At 47.1% G+C, this 16,667-nt stretch overlaps 1 protein-coding gene across 1 annotated transcript in view; it reads right to left on the reverse strand.

Moving 5' to 3' along the window:
* CORO2A (coronin 2A) overlaps nt 1-16,667 on the reverse strand; it is a 53,973-nt gene that overhangs the window by 12,581 nt on the left and 24,725 nt on the right. The window contains exon 2 of the mRNA XM_042963361.1: nt 13,170-13,370. Within this exon, the coding sequence (XP_042819295.1) occupies nt 13,170-13,370 (201 nt within the window). The remainder of the gene's footprint in view (nt 1-13,169; nt 13,371-16,667) is intronic.

Raw genomic sequence — 16,667 nt, forward strand, 5'->3', positions numbered from 1 at the left:
GGATCTGAAGCAGGCTCTGTGCTGACAGGGACTCGAACTCATGAACCGTGAGATCATGACCTGAGCCGAAATCAGATGCTTAACTGACTGAGCCACCCAGGTGCCCCTGAACTGTACATTTTAAAGTGGTGAGGGATGCCTGGGTGGCTTGGTCAATTGAGCATCTGACTCTTGGTTACAGCTCAGGTCATGATCTCACAGTTTGTGAGACTGAACACTGAGCCCCGTGTTGGGCTCTGTGCTGACAGCGTGGAGCCTGTTTGGGATTCTCGCTCTCCCTTTCTCTCTGGCCCTTTCCTGCTTGTGCACACACAGGTGCGCGCTCTCTCTCAAAATAAATAAATAAACTTTAAAAAAAAGGTGAATTTTATGGAATGTGAATTATACTTCAATTAAAAAGAAAAAAAAAAAGAGCATTTTCTTCCCTTTCCACTTTGCCTGCTGAGAATCGCTGTCTGGGCACTAGGGGGACACAGGTCCCAAGCTGAGACTTCTTGACCCGCACACGGACCTGGGTTTCCTGGGCCATGGCACAAGCGTGTCGGTTCAGTTACAGAAACCTGGAGCTGGCAGCGACCGGCACACTCATGTCACACATCATATATGTCACACATCACATCGCACAGCTCGGCAGAACAGGCCCCAGGCCCTCTGCCTGCCAAAGCAGGCTTCGTCCACATCCACCATCCAACTTCAGATGCCGAAACACCACCCCCGACCCCACCAGAATGCTCTGCAGTCCAGTTTTCCGTTCCCGAGGTAGAGACAGCTGAGAAGAAAAATGGCCTACATCCGTTCATTCAGCAAATCTACATGACATATGTAGGGACAGGCCCCATGAGAGGGGCTGGGGAGCACAGGATGTACTATTTGACCCCGCAGGATCAATGCTCTCAGGATCTTTACAAAAGGTCTTTCAAGAACAGAGTGGGCTCAAGGAACACCCACCGCCTCTCCTAACCTCACCTCCCCAACTCTGTAGAAACCACTGAGACCCTGCCTCGTTGAGATCCAGCAAAGATGCAGAAGCATCTCGGACCTGGCTTAATAAGACTGCAGCTGCTATGGGAAAAGACACAGGGCTTCTGGGTCACTCTGGCAAACTAGCGAACACAGACGCTGAGACCCTGGCTCATGGAGGCTTTATGCATGCATCTTAGTAGTTCTGCAAACAGAGGTAGTGGTCCTGGGCTCCCCTTCAGACATACTCTGCCCAGTTCAGCTCTTACCTCTCGGGAAAGGGTATTAGACACCTCGCCCTTGACTGGATCCCATACTGGAGGGGGAACTCTATACAGGACATTATTTGATAAATTGGAACATGAAAGGTAGACTAAAGTATTGTTACAATATTAAACTTTGTGAAGTTGATAACGTGATATGGTTATATAAGAGAACATTCGTACTTTTAGGAAACACTCAAGTATTTAGGGGTAAAGGTCAAAGGTATAGGTAATGTATCCTCGAATGGTTAGGAAAAGAAAATTATACCCTCATATATACATTCAGACAGAGAAAAGCAAAGAACTTGGACATGTGTCATTTGTTAGTGATGTGTGAGTTCCATTTGGGCTTCTCAACAAGAAGAGGGGTGCACGCCCCCTGCTCCTGGGGCCAGTGTCCTGGAGGGAGAACGTGTCCCTACGGGCCCTGCCCAGGTCTTGACAGGACCACCGCTCCGGCCAGCGACCTCTTGCCTCGCCTCCAGGCCATTCTGCCCGCTGTTGTCGGTGAGCTTTCAAAAATTAAAATCTGATCGTGTCCTGCACCTGCTCAAATTTTGCAAGCCCTTTTTTCCTCATGTGTAAAATGTGAATAATAATAATCTCTTCCTTACAGGGCTGTTATGAGGGTAAAATGAAATATTGTGCATGAAAAGCCGAACAGTGGTGCCCTAGAGTAGGTGCTTAAAAAAGAGGAGCGGTTATTATGTGTATACATGTGTGTATGCATACCCACGTGTGTATAAAAAATGAGGGAAAAAAGACTGGAAGGAAAGGCACCAAAATGTTATTCATGGTTATTTGTAGACAGTGGGATAAATGGTAGTTTTATCATCTGTGTTTCTTTTTTTAAATTTTTGCAAACTTTCTATAAAACAGTGTGGATTTTGCAATAAACAAAAGACATTTGTTAACACAAAAGTCTAAACTTTCTGAAAAGATGGGTCCTTCCAGGATCGGCCAAAAATGTGTTATAAAACTGCAAATCTTTTTTTTTTTAAGTTTATTTATTTATTTTGAGAGAGAAAGAGCGAGAAGCAGGTGAAGGGCAGAGAGAGAGGGAGATAGAATTCCAAGCAGGATCAGTGCTGTTAAGGGAGAAGCCCGATGTGGGGCTCAAACTCACAAATCATGAGATCACCACCTGAGCCAAGATCAAGAGTCAGACGCTCAACCGACTGAGCCACCCAGGCACCCCTAAAACTGCAGATCTTGAAGGGCTCTCAGAGACCAGGACCGGTAAAAACCCTTCGAACTCTCTTATCTGCCCCCATGGCAGGCATCACTAATGGATTACAGCCCTCTCGCTGGCCCCAAACTGGAGGGACTTGCTCAGGGTCACAGAGAATGTGGAGGGCAGAGTGGGGCTGCAGCCCAGGGCTCTGGCTCCCAGGTGTATCTGTGCTGTACTTGCTGTGCTTGAGGGCTCTCAGCCCTCTTTGAGTTGGTGTCCTGCCCCACTTGTGCACACAGCCTTTCCTTCTCTTAGCTCATTTCCTGGGTCAAAGGGCATGAACAGTGCTGGGTCTTTCGTTATGGCACACCCAGTTGCTCTCTGGCCCAGAGCCCTGCCACAGTTTTGTCCTGAAGGTTTCTGGGAAGAGCTGATTGTCAGGCTGGCCTTGGCTGACAGGAGGCAAGCTGCCCAGGAGCTCCATTCAGACCACTGTGGAGGCTCAGCTGAGCCTCAGACTCAGGAGGTGCTTGGGGGGCCAGGCATGGCTCAGATGGGGCAGCGCTCCTCCCAGGCCTCCCAAAGCAGAGACCCCAGCCCCAGACAACTTCTCTTCCTTCTCAGAGAACAAGGGATGGCTCGTTCTCCCCTGGGGCCAGCAGGTTGCTTTGCCTAACAGGGTTTTATGCTGAGGTCTGACATTAATGGACATTATTAGCCAGCCTGATGGGCTATTGACCGAGCTGCTAAAAGCCCTGTCATGACAGGGACATTTAGAATCAGGAGGCCACTTCTGCCTTTCAGTCCACTAGTCCAGCAGTCAGCCAGGGCCAGGCCTCTGATTTATGGGGGATGCAGTTCTAAATCAGGGGAGGTACACCCGCCCTCCTCGCAGACTGCAGGGAACCCTGGCTTGGGTGCAGAAGCTGGGTGCTCAGCCCGGAGAGATGCCACTTCCAAGTCTCAGTGGGGCGGCCCTGAGTGGATGGAACTGTGGGACCCGGAAGGCTGAGCTGGGCAGGTAGAGGACACTCTGGGGCAGGCAGACCTCAGCTGCTGGGATGGGACAGCGGTGCGGCCGTCCCCACAATGCCCAGCACTCAACAGGGTGCGGCCATTCCCACAACAGTGTCACGACCTCCAGGAACCCTTCCAAAAGCCCAGGGTGGACATGGGAGGCAGGAGTGGTAGGCACGAGTAGAGGTGGAGGTAGGCTACATAGTGTAGAAGAGGTTAGGCAGGCACGCTGACTCAGGCTTCCTGGGTTTGAGTCCCTGCTACGGCACTTAACAACCGTGTGACCCTGGGCAAGAGACCTCAGTGTCTATGCCTCAGTTTCCTCATCTACAAAATGGCAACAGTAGTAGGACTTCCCAGGGTGCGAGTGATTACATGAGCTCATACAAGTAAAGCACTTCAAGACAGTGCCTGGTACATGGTAGGCTCTCAGTAAATTCACCAGCGTAAGTTTGTCAGAGCTAATCACGGTGACCCAGTTTTACTGTCACTCAAAATGTTTCAGGGGCCCAAGGATGCGCTCAGTGTGAGTCCCAACTGTTCCACAGGGGACTCCCATCTCTCCCTGCACAACTGATGGGTGACTGAGCCAGGGTGCCCTCCGTGAATAAAGTGATGCCTAGATCGTATTCCAATGAGTAAACTTGAACGAGCACATTCCCACGCCTGTAAGGAATAGGTTTGTAAATGTTGTTCTTTAGAAACCATAATTTAGGGGGCCATTTATGTGCCAAGCCCATGCTTCATGCTTCGCTCACATTTGATTTAGCTCCCAACCACCCCGGGGAGAATCGCCATTTAAGGTGCAGCAGTCGGGGAGCAGAGAGGTTGACAGTCATGTGCTAAGGGCCACGGAGCCAGTCTGCAGCAGAGCCCTGAGAACTGGGAGTCTTTCCTCTCGCTCCCTGCTCTGCCGTTTGCCCCCCTCTCCCTGTAGTTATCATTGGCATTGTGCACGACTCTCACTGAGGACCTCCCTGGAACTGGAAGAGACTTTCAAAAACAAAACAAAACAAACAAAACAGGAAGCAACATGTCATACTAGCCCACCCCCTACATTTCTAGAAAGAGAATCTGAGTGTGGAGGGAACAAATGTGTTCCACGGAAGGTTGGAGGTTCAACATATTGGCTGGGACAGAGACAGAAGCCTGATGAGGAAGGCAGGATTCATCTGCAGGCAATGGGGAGCTCTGGGAGGGGACCGAGCAGGGGAGTGACAGGGTCAGACACAAGCTTGAGAATCAGTGGGGCTTCTGCTGGCACAGCAGCGAGGCGCCCCTCCCCTTCTCCCAGGCACCACAGTGTCAGTCTGACTCCTCTGATCTGGTCCACTCCCAGGGCCCATCCCCACGGTTCTGCCTGCCCTTGTTTTCAGTTCTCCCCACCTACCACACCTCATGGCAAAGTCCACCCTGCACACCCCCAGGGGTGGCTTTGATGCAGGCCAGGCCCCAGGCTCAGGAGCCCAACCTGGCCTGTCCCCAGGCTCTGGGCGGGCCTGTCTCCACACCTTCCTGTTCCCTGAGCACAGCCCTTGTTGCCCAGGCTGCCAGAGTCTCTCTCCAAACAGTCTTGCCCTGGGTCACAGTGAGAGGAAGGAGCCTGCCTGCAGAATCACCCAGTACCTGGGGCTGCCTAGTCCATCTGAGAATACATTCTAGGACGCTGTGGCGAGGTCAGGCACCTTCCGATACTTATGCTCCTGTATACACTCCATTAAATAATTAGCTAGTTTGTACCTCTGTTCCTTCTCATGGCTCTAGTTTACTGACACCTTTCTGTGCCTGGCTGGGATGTCATCCCTGGTATCTGACCAGCAGCCCATATAAACCAGAGCCCAAGCTGAGAAGCAGCACATAGACGAATTAAACAAGAACAGGGCCCTGTGGCCACATCCAGGTCTGGGCCACATTCCAGTCCTACCCTCAGGGTTCAGGGTCCTTGGGGAAGTCATCTCCCTGAGCCTCGGCATCCTCATCTGTACAATGGGGCAATACTTCCTACAGAAGGAGTTAAGGAAGGGATCGGCATAAGCACCGTCCTTGGTCACCACGTGAAAAAGGGCCCTACAGGCTTGTCTGTCTGGAAGTGCTGCGTCAAAGGCCCAGCATGCGTGTCTCTCCCACTCTCCTCTGGTCCTACTCGAGCAGGCTGCCTGTGGTTACCTAAGAAAATATCAACCGGATGGAATGCGTGGATCTTTCTGGACCCCGATTCAAAGGAACCAAACGCAAAGAGGCACTTATAAGACAATCAGGGACGTATCCACATGCACTGGGAATAAGGTGACACAGAAGATACTGTTAATGCTGCAAATCCTGGCACTGCAGTTATGTCAAAAAATGTCTCTAGGTTTTAGAATTGCATGCTGAAACTTACAGGGGTAAAACGACAAAATGTCCAGGATTTGGTTTAAAATACCTCAGGGGGAAAAAAAAAAAACATGGACGAAGCAAGATGAGCAAAGTCTTTAAAATTCTAGAATCTGGGTAAGAAGAGTCATACTATTGTTTTTATCTACTCTTGTGTTTGAAATTCTTTCATAATTACAAAAAGAACTAGATTAGAGACTAGCGACTGAAAATGTAGTTTGTAAACCAGCAGCGTCAGCATCACCTGCGAGTATGGATGTCAGAATTGATGCATAAAAATACAGGATGCCCAGGGATATTTAAATTTCAGATAAATGACAAAAAAGTTTTCAGTATAAGTATGCTCTGTGCAATATTTCATTTGTACTAAAAAATACCTTGGCAGTTTCTTACAAACCCAAACATGTAAAGCTACTTGAGGACCTAGCGACTGCACTCGTGGGCATTTACCCAGAGAAACGGAGACTTATCTTCATACAGAAATCTATATATGCCTAAAGCCCCAAATTGGAAACAATCTCGGTGGCTTTCAATGGGTGTCTGGTTAAACAAATGGCGTGCACCCACACCACAGAACATTACTCAGCAATGGAAAAGAGTGAGCAATTGATCCATGCAACAACCTGGATGGATTTCTAGGAAATAACTCTGGAGTGACCAAAGCTAAGCCCAAAACGTTACATACTGTATGGTTCCATCTATGTGACATTCTTAAAATGGCCCAAGGATACAGAAAACATGAATAGACACTTCTGTAAAGAAGACATCCGGATGGCCAACAGGCACATGAAAAGATGCTCTATGTCGCTCCTCATCAGGGAAATACAAATCAAAACCACACTCAGATATCACCTCACACCAGTCAGAGTGGCTAAAATGAATGAATCAGGAGACTACAGATGCTGGAGAGGATATGGAGAAACAGGAACCCTCTTGCACTGTTGGTGGGAATGCAAACTGGTGCAGCCACACTGGAAAACAGTGTGGAGGTTCCTCAAAAAATTAAAAATAAATCTACCCTATGACCCAGCAATAGCACTGCTAGGAATTTACCTAAGGGATACAGGAGTACTGATGCATAGGGGTACTTGTACCCCAATGTTTATAGCAGCACTCTCAACGATAGCCAAATTATGGAAAGAGTCCATCAACTGATGTCCATCAACTGATGTCCATCAACTGATGAATGGATAAAGAAATTGTGGTTTATATACACAATGGAATACTACTTGGCAATGAGAAAGAGTGAAATACGGCCTTTTGTAGCAACGTGGATGGAACTGGAGAGTGTTATGCTAAGTGAAATAAGTCAGGCAGAGAAAGACAGATGCCATATGTTTTCACTCTTATGTGGATCCTGAGAAATTTAACAGAAGACCATGGGGGAGGGGAAGGAAGAAAAAAAAAAAAAGAGAGGGAGCCAAACCATAAGAGACTTAAAAACTGAGAACAAACTGAGGGTTGATGGGGGGTAGGAGGGAGGGGAGGGTGGGTGATGGGCATTGAGGAGGGCACCTGTTGGGATGAGCACTGGGTGTTGTATGGAAACCAATTTGAGAATAAATTTCATATTATAAATAAATACATACATACATACATACATACATACATACATACATACATAAAATGGCCCAAGGATAGAAACAGAGAACATGAGCTTCTGATTTCGGCTCAGGCTATGATCTCACCATTTGTGAGTTCGAGCCCTGTGTCGGGCTCTGTGCTGACAGCTTGGAGCCTGGACCCTACTTTGGATTCTGTGTCTCCCTCTCTTCTCTGCCCCTCGCCTGCTCACACTCTTTCTCTCTCAAAAATAAAGAAACATTAAAAAAAAAAAATCAGAGAACAGATTAGTGGTTGTCAGGGGTTATAGAGAGAGTGGGGGTGGAGGGAAGTGGCTAGAGCAACAGTAGGGATCTTTGTGGTGGTGGCAATGTTCTGTATCTAGACTGTACCTATGTCAACATCTTGGTTTTGATATTGTACTCTAGTCTTGCAAGATGTTACCTTCGGGGGAAACTGGGTAAAGCGTTCACAGAACCTCTATGTTATTCTTAAAATTGCATGTGGAATCTATAATGATCTCAAAACAAAAAAGTTTAATCAAAAAGAAAAAAAATAAACAAAAAAAAGTTATTCGGTGTTTATTTGAAATTCAAGTTTTGGGGCCCCTGGGTGGCTCAGTCAGTTAAGCAGCTGACTCTTGATTTCAGCTCAGGTCATGAGATAGAGGCCTGTGTGGGGTTCTGCACTGGGCACATAGCCTGCTTGAGATTCTCTCTCTCTCTCTCTCTCTCTCTCTCTCTCTCTCCCTCTCCCTCTGCCCCTCCCCCACTCATGCAAGGGTGCACACGCGCGCTCGCTCTTTCTCCCTCTCTCTCTCTCTCTCTAAAAAAAGAAAGAGAGAGAGAGATTCAAGTTTAACTGGGCATTCTGTGTTTTATCTGGCAACTCTGGAGCTTGTTGGAACGCAAATTCCCCAGCCCCACTTCTGACCCGTGGAATCAGAGTCTGTGTTGTGACACTCAGGTGTGAGCTCTGATTAGTGGCTTCCACCTCCTGTTGTGCTTGGATTCCTAAGAGTCTGTGATAAAAGCAATTAACATGTGTCCTTGGGCTATTTACGATATTTCAAAAAGGCCAAAAGGAATCACACATTTTACCCAGGATCAGGCTGTACAGGACAAGTGGGTTTCAACTCTCCAGTGGCTTCTCACTGGACTCAGAATAGGCAGACTCCTGCCCTGGTCCCCAAGGCCTTCACAGTCCTGACGCTGCTCCCCTCTCTGACCTTACCTCCCATTGCTCTTGCCCCTGTGACACTGTACCAGTTTGTGTCTCAAACACACCAAAGCCAGAGCCCACACCAAACCCATTTCCACCCCAGGGCCTTTGCACTTGCTATTCACTCTGCCTGAATACCCCACTTCTAGAGTTTCAGGTGGCTCTCTGCTCAAATGTTGCCTCTCCAGAAAGACCTTCTCTGATCATCCTATCTTTCTAAACCAGGTCCACCCTCCCCACCCAGGTAACACTCCAACACATCATACCAACTTATTTTCTTAAATCAGTTGTTAGTACCTACTTATACTCAGTAGTTCACTGAGTTAGAAATTTAGTTCTGGGGGTGTGTGGCTCAGTTAGTTAAGCATCTGACTCTTGATTTTGGCTCAGGTCATGATCTCATGGTTTGTGGGTTTGAGTCCCATGTCGGGCTCTGTGATGACAAGTGCGGAGCCTGCTGGGGATTCTTTCTCTTTGGGGATTCTCTCTCTCTGCCCCTCCCCCACTAGCGTGCTCACCCTCTCTGTCTCTGTCTCTCTCAAAAATAAATAAATAAAACATTAAAAAAAGAAACAGACATTTCTGAAAAAGACCGAGCAATAAAAATCTGAAAAACACATTAATATAGAGTCTGTTTAGTGGGTAGAATCTTAAAAAAAAAAACATTTTTCAATGTTTATTTATTTTTGAGAGACAGAGAGAGACAGAGTGTGAGTGGGGAAGGGGCATAGAGAGAGGGAGACACAGAGTCCAAAGCAGGCTCCAGGCTCTGAGCTGTCAGCACAGAGCCTGACATGGGGCTTGAACTCACAAGCCACAAGATCATGACCTGCGTGGGAGTTGGATGCTTAACCAACTGAGCCACCCAGGTGCCCCTGGATAGAGCCTTTTAAAAGCACCCAGAGCTTGAGAAAAACAAGTGGTTAAATGGGTCATCTCTAGGAGACCTTTGAGCTCTGACCTTTAAGTCTTTCCATAAATCCCATTTTATACTTGTCCCTCCCCAGCATGAAACATTTCAGCTCTAGAATACAGTTCACACTTCTCATCCTGGCATTCAAGGCCCTTCTAATCTGGCCCCATCCACGTCCCCAGGGTACTTCCCTTCCTCCCCTTCAACACAGACTGTTCATTTGTTCTGGCCAGACTGTTCTCTGCATTATCATCTGGTCATTCCATGTACAGTCCCACCTCTGTGCCTTTGCTGATGCCATTCCTTTTGCCAATGACACCCTCCCTATGTATTTAGATGAACAATCATGGGGTAATTTGTTCAATCAATGAAAATTTATGAGCACCAACTGCATGCCCAACATGTGATATTTAGGTCAACACAGTAGCCATTCTCCGCTCCCCCCATTCCAAGTGCATTAGGAGGTACTAGCAGAAGAACACAAATAACTCTAATTCAAAGTAATCAGGGTGTGGTATCCTAAGAAAGGAATATGCTGCAGACTATATCCAAAAAAGAAGAATGCCTTGGAGATTTGGGAGAGGGAGAAAGACAGGCCATTCATGAACATGGTATACATTTCCATTTATTTAGGTGATCTTTAATACTAGTTTTTCAATAATGCTCTGTATTTTCCTCCTTTTGTTTGTTCATTCCTATATATCCAAACTTCTTTTATTGCACTGCAAATGTTTACATATTGTAAGTGTTCTTAGTATATAAAAATGCAATTCATTTTTGTATTCTGATTTTTTTGTATCCAGCCACCTTCCAAAAACCCTTATTATTTTTCTAATAATTTGACCATATATTCTTTTGGGTTTCTATGTAGGCAATCATACCTATAAAGAAGAGTGATTTTATGTCTTCCATTTCAATCCTTCTACCTTAACTTATTTTTTAGCTTTACTGTGCAGGCCAGGACCTTTAACTCACTATTGATTTTAAAGGGATGTTTCTAACATTCCATCTTTATGAATGTTTGCATCATATTAACAAAGAGATCAAATATCACTGATATCACCAATAATGGGACAAACTGACAACATGTGTCACAAGACATATGAACTGAGGATTCAACACCATTTGTTTAATATTCTTACCCAAAATGTATGATATAAATCTAATCATGAGAAAACAATTTCAAAAATCCAAATTTTAAAATGTTCTACAAAATAGCTGTCCTTTACCTGCTTAAAAATGTTAGCATCGTGAAATGAAGTAGACTAAGACACATGACAACAAAATACAATGAATGGTCCTGAGTTGGGGGACCAGACCCCAACTGGTCCAGACATAAAATCTCTATACATACACATATGGAGAGAAAGACATAAAAGAGATAAAAATTAACCCTGGCAGAATGTTAGCAACGGGTGAATCTAAATAAAAGGTTTTTAAAAATCCTGTTTATGTTAGTGAAATGCTCTTTTCCCGATTTGCTGAGAATTTATATCATGAATGGGTACTGAGCTTTATCAAATGATTTTTCTGCATTTATGGAGATGACTGTATGGCTTTCTCCCTTCATTTGTTAATGTAATGATTTACATTTCTAGATTTATTAATATTAAACTGTCCTTAGTTTCTGGAATAAATCCAGCTTGGTTAGAATGTATTCTTTTTTAAATTCACTGCTGGATTTTGTTTGCTAGCCATTCTGCATACATCTTGAGTGAGACTGCGCTGTCATTTTCCTTTCTTGTTTTCTCCTTATCTGGTTTTGGAATCAAAGTTACATTGGCTCATAGAACAAGGAGGGGAGAAGTCCCTCTTTTTCTTCTCTCTAGAAGTGTCTGCAAAATATTGGAATAATCAGTTCCTTGGAAGTTATATAGAAACTGCCCGTAAAACCACATGAACATCGTATCATCCTTATGTATGTGTTTGTATAAAATATAGCATATAAAAAAAGGCATGAAATGCAAGTGTTCGGCTTAATGAATTGCTGGAAAATAAATTACCCATACATCTGCCATCTTCTCAGGTTAAGACATGAACTATCAGCACACAAAGAAGACGCCCCCCTTCCATGGATATTCTCCAATCATAACTACTCCCCTCCCTCAGGGAGTGACAATCGTCCTGGATTTCATGACAGTCCTTTGCTTGCTCTTCCTTAAAATTGTTCTACTTACTAATACATCCCTTCAGGTAGAATTTAATTTAGTCTGTATCTATCTTTAGGTAAAGAGAGCGAGATCGCTTGTAATTTGTTTGGTTTCTTTTCCTCAAAATTGTCGTTAAGATTCATCCATGTTGTGGTACGTATGTATGTATACTTTGTTTCTTTTCATGACTGTGCAGATTCCGTATTATGGAGATATTATCATTTATTTATTCAATTCTTGGACATTTGAGTTTTTGCAGTTTTGTGATAATATTAACAACACTCCTATGCACATTCTTGTATTTGTGTTCTGATGCACGTAAACACATTGCATGGGATATACCAAGGAGTGGAATCTCTGGGTCAGAACGTATGTGTATTTTCCTCTTTACTAGAAGCTGTCACGTTTTGCTTCAAAACACATGTGACAAAAAAACAAAAAAACACACCAAAAAACCCCCAAAAAACCACGTGTGACAGTTAACACTGTCACCAGAAGTGTCTGAGAGTTTACACTGTTCCATGTCCTTGCCACAACTTCCTATTGTTAGATTTTTACATCTTTGCCAATTCTGTGGTTGTGTGGTATCTCATTGTGGTCTCCTGGTGAGATACTAGTGAATGGGAGTTGAAAATGTATCGTTTGATGTTGATTTCTAATTCAATTCCGCTGGGATCAGAAAACCTGGTCTATGAGATTCCATTTTGTATTTATGACTTTAATTTCTGAAGTCCTTTGTGGGGGGGTCTAAGTCTGTAGTTTGTTGTCTCAGCTGACTCTCCCTCGTGGTGGCTCACATGCTTGGTGATCTCAGATTACAAATTTCCCTGATCTGACTCTGTAGGAGTCCTGTCCACATCGGAGATGCCTTCCTCTGGAGAAACTTCCTATCTGCCTCTGCTGTGAGCCAGAGGCACTACCAACCGGGATCTCTCTAGCTCTTTTGCAGGTTCAGCCTTAAGAAGATTCAGGCTCGGTATCCTGACAAGGTCTGCTATTAAGTTAAGCTATACAAAATTACCACTTCTGGGTTAAAAAACTATTAAGTATCAGCAATTGCATATGGTCTAACCTATACTGTTAACATGTGCCGGCAGGATAAGCTTGTTCTTTCTGTTTGCTTACTGCTTACCTCTCCCAGTTAGATTTTTTGGCTCAAGATTTGTTTCTTTTTGCTGGGGAGGGGAAGTGGCCTTGGAGATTTCCCCAACATCTTGTGAGCCCAGCAATGCATCACAAATTACATTTTATTCAGGAGTGAATCATTTCGCAGTGAGGGAGTAGTCCTAGGAGTAGCTAGAAGCTAGCTAGGTAGCTTCAGCTAGAAGCTGAAATCCCAGGATAGGTATTTTTTTTCTCAATGAGGAAACCAAAGCTCAAGGAAGTGAAACGACTCAAGGTCACATGGCTGGTAATAAGCAGGGTTAGGATTCGAATCCACATAAGAGACCAGAACCCAGGCTCTTTCTACTTCCCCTCTGTCTGTACAGCCTCCAGAGGGCTGCTGGGACCTGGGGCTTAGCAGGCAGCCTTACCTGGTTCAAGGGAATGACGAGGAAGGCTCCCCCACCAGCGCACTCGGTCACGACTGCAATGAAACGGGGGTTCACGGCGCAGAAGTGATTGTCGTGGACGCTGTGGGTGATGGGCACCGAGTCGTAGCAATTCTCCTTGCTGGCTGGTTTGCCAAAGACGTGGCGGAACTTGGAGCTCCGGTACTGGGGATGCCATGACATCTGCGGGAGACAAACAGGACAAAAGGGGCATGAGGCTCGCTGCCCTGATGGTGGGACACTCAGGGAGCTCACCTTCAGAGGGCACGACCAGCACAGTGGTCAGTTCTAGGTGGACAATGTGCTATGAAGGGCAACCAAACGAACAGACTGTTATTGTGGCTACTTCTGTGGATCTGGTGAGACGGTGTATGGTTATCGCTGGCCTGTTTGCTTGTCATTTCTTCAAGCGTAAGAACAAAAGGCAGAAACGCAAGAGACAGAACTCACCACCTTCCCCCCCTCTCCACCATCTCAGCAGGCACCCCAGCCGTGCCACGCCACTCAGCCCAGCTAAGTGGGTCACACTGTGTCCTCTGGAGCCAGCCTGCCTGGGCTCCAATCCCAGCTCTGCCACTTACCAGCTGGGCGGGCAAGTGACTTAAGTCTGAGTTCTCAGTTTCCTCATCTGTAAAATGGGGATAACAAAATCATCTGTCTCATAGACTTGTCATGAGGACTAAATTACATGATACATGAAGGTCCCTTGATCTACAGTAGTAATTACTCCCAATATTATCATCCAGGCATCCTGAACTTCTCCAGATCCTCATCCAGCCCTGTATTTGTTCACTCTGTCTACTGAGCACCACTGGACGACTGGGCCCCGTGCCTGGCACTGGGGATTGGAGAGAATAAGCATGAGCCCATCCTTACAGGAGTGAAGAATCCTGTGAGCGAGGCCCCTACAGGAGTCCGGGCCACTGGGACCCAGTGTACTCTAGGTAATAATGGAGATTTGTACATGGCAGTCAGGGAAGGCTTCCCAGGGGAAGTGACATGTGAGCTGTGATTTGAAGGATGAGGAAGAGTTGGCTATGTTGACAGGACAGTGGTAAGGTGGGGGGAAGATATCCCCGGCAGATGGAACAGCCTAAGCAAAGGCCCAGAGACAGAAGCAAACATGGAATGTTTGGGAAACTACATGTGGTTTAGTAAGATTAGCAAGGTGATGTTAAACACACACACACACACACACACACACACACACACACACACACGTAAACTGGATGATGTGAGTGACGAGAACACAGCTAGAGGGGTGAGCAGGGCTAGATCATGAATGGCAGAAGAGGGTCTCGGCCTCATCAGTGGCCAAACACACGACACAACGTGGCCTCTCAGCCCTGCTGCTGCCCAGGTCAAGCCCCTGACCCCAGTCTCTGACCCCACTGGGCCTTCTTGTCCATGTTCCTCATCTAGACCAGAGAGATCCTTCTGGACCAAGCCTGGATATATTCCTCGCCACCCTCCTGAGGTCACCCTTGGATGCTCCCGATTTACTGCCGCCCTGCAGGAGCAAGGCCAAACCCAGCCTAACATTTAAGGCCTTCTGGTGAGGTCCTGCCCCATATTCCGAGATTCAACTTTCCTTGCTCATCTTCTAAAGGGTACTTTCCAGATAAAGAACCCCCAGCTTCCCTGAACCTGCTTTTGCATTTCCAGTCCTCTGGACCCTCCCCCTTGCTTTCCCCTCTGCTTGGCCTGCCCTTCCCCACCCTGTATCCCCTGTATCCATCTCCCTATCTCCACCTTCCCTTCTCCAGCTCCCACGTCCTCCTCTGGAGTCTTCCACGACACCACAAGTAGCAGATCTCTGGTTCTCCTCTCCTCTCTCTCACCCCAACCTGCCATGTCTCCTTGCTGCCCTCGGGCTCTTGACACTCTTGGCTCTGATTCCTGAGTCTGGTGTCAGGTCTCATCTCCTCTGCTGCTTGCAGGCTCCTCAGAGAAAGGCCTGGCGCTCTGCTCCAGGAGTGCCCAGCCCAGAGCTCTGCCCAACCCAGGCCCTAGGAACTTCCCAAGGGCAGGCATGTGTGTGCTGGGCACCCACAGGGTCAGGACCAAAGAAGGCACTTGCTCTGTGTTCAGTTCAAAGCCACAAGATTAGACTGTTGACCTCAAGAGGTCACGGTGATCAGGGGTCTGACCCATGAGCCAAACTCTTTACAGGGAAGCCCATCAGCCTCATGGGACAGGTCTGTCCTGTGAAGCTCAGACATTTTAACTTTCCTTTTGGGAGCTGCATTTGCCAGAGCTACAGGAAGCAGCACAGAACGCAGGGACAGACTAATTAATGTCCATCTGATCCCGGAAAGGGTGTAAGAAGCTGTATAGAAATGGAAAGCACACAAGATAGGAGCAAATGGAAAAGCCTTGGCAAGGAAATGGGGACAAGGGAAAATGCGGGGACACAGAGATCGCCTGATATTTGGAGGTAGTTAAGCTACTGAACGTGTGTTGCCAGGTCCTCCACACAGTGCAGGTGCACTTCAGACTCGGCTCCAAGCTTCCTAGTGGCCAATTCGATAAGGGAAACAGAATCACAAAGGGATTTAGCCAGCCACCACTTGCTAAGGAGCAGCACAGCTTTTCTCTGCAGGGGGTCCTGAGGGAAATGAGTCCTGGGGGTCCTCACAGAAAGAAATCATGAGGACCGAGATGTCCCTAGGGTCTTGGTAATTAGATGGCAGCGGAGGAACTGCCTTGGGCCAGGGCTGGGGTTAGAAAAGTAGGGGGGCACGTCAGCAGGCTCAGCTCCAGGTGCCTCCCAACTCTGCCTCACCTTCAGCAGCTGCCATGGTGGGGTGGGGGGGACACCCGTCTGTGGCCAGTGGTGGGGCTCATCAGACATTCTATTGCTCCCTTCACGTCCCTACCTCCTTGCTGTTGGGCAGTCACGGAACTGATTCTAGCACCAATGGATCAGGGACAGCAGTGGTGTGTGCCACTTTCAGGCTGAAACATGGAAGACCTGCCTGTGACCCTCCAGAACTCTTGTCCTTGGTTGAAGGGATGAAAAGCCCACATGTTCTGCATGATGTGGCTTCCATCATCCTGGGTCCCCAAGGGGTCCTGTGGAACAGAGGATCTCCCCCTAACAAAGTCCCTGACTCTGTCATAGCGTGACAGAGAAATAAACCTGCAGAGCAAACCAGTTAGAAAGTGGGGCCATTTGTCCCAGAGCTGAGCCTACTGTCCTGACTAACACACTGCCCCATGCAGCCCCAACGAAAGGTAAACTGGGAAATGGCTGTCTGTGCTTAGTGTGGCTGGGGCACAGGAACCTGCGGGAAAGAGATGGGCGAGGAGGCAGGACCCAGATCACCTCAGGAGCCATGTAAAAGAACTCAGACTCTGAAGGCAATGAAGAGTTGCTGAGGCGATTAAAACGGGGGATCGAGCAGAGCTCACTTTTAGGAGGACTCTCTTGATTGCTGAGAGCAAGAAAGCGTGGGGCAGGTGACAGGTGAGGATCAC

This window comes from Panthera tigris, chromosome D4, assembly GCF_018350195.1.
Source record: "Panthera tigris isolate Pti1 chromosome D4, P.tigris_Pti1_mat1.1, whole genome shotgun sequence".
In the NCBI taxonomy this organism is placed as follows: Eukaryota; Metazoa; Chordata; class Mammalia; order Carnivora; family Felidae; genus Panthera; species Panthera tigris.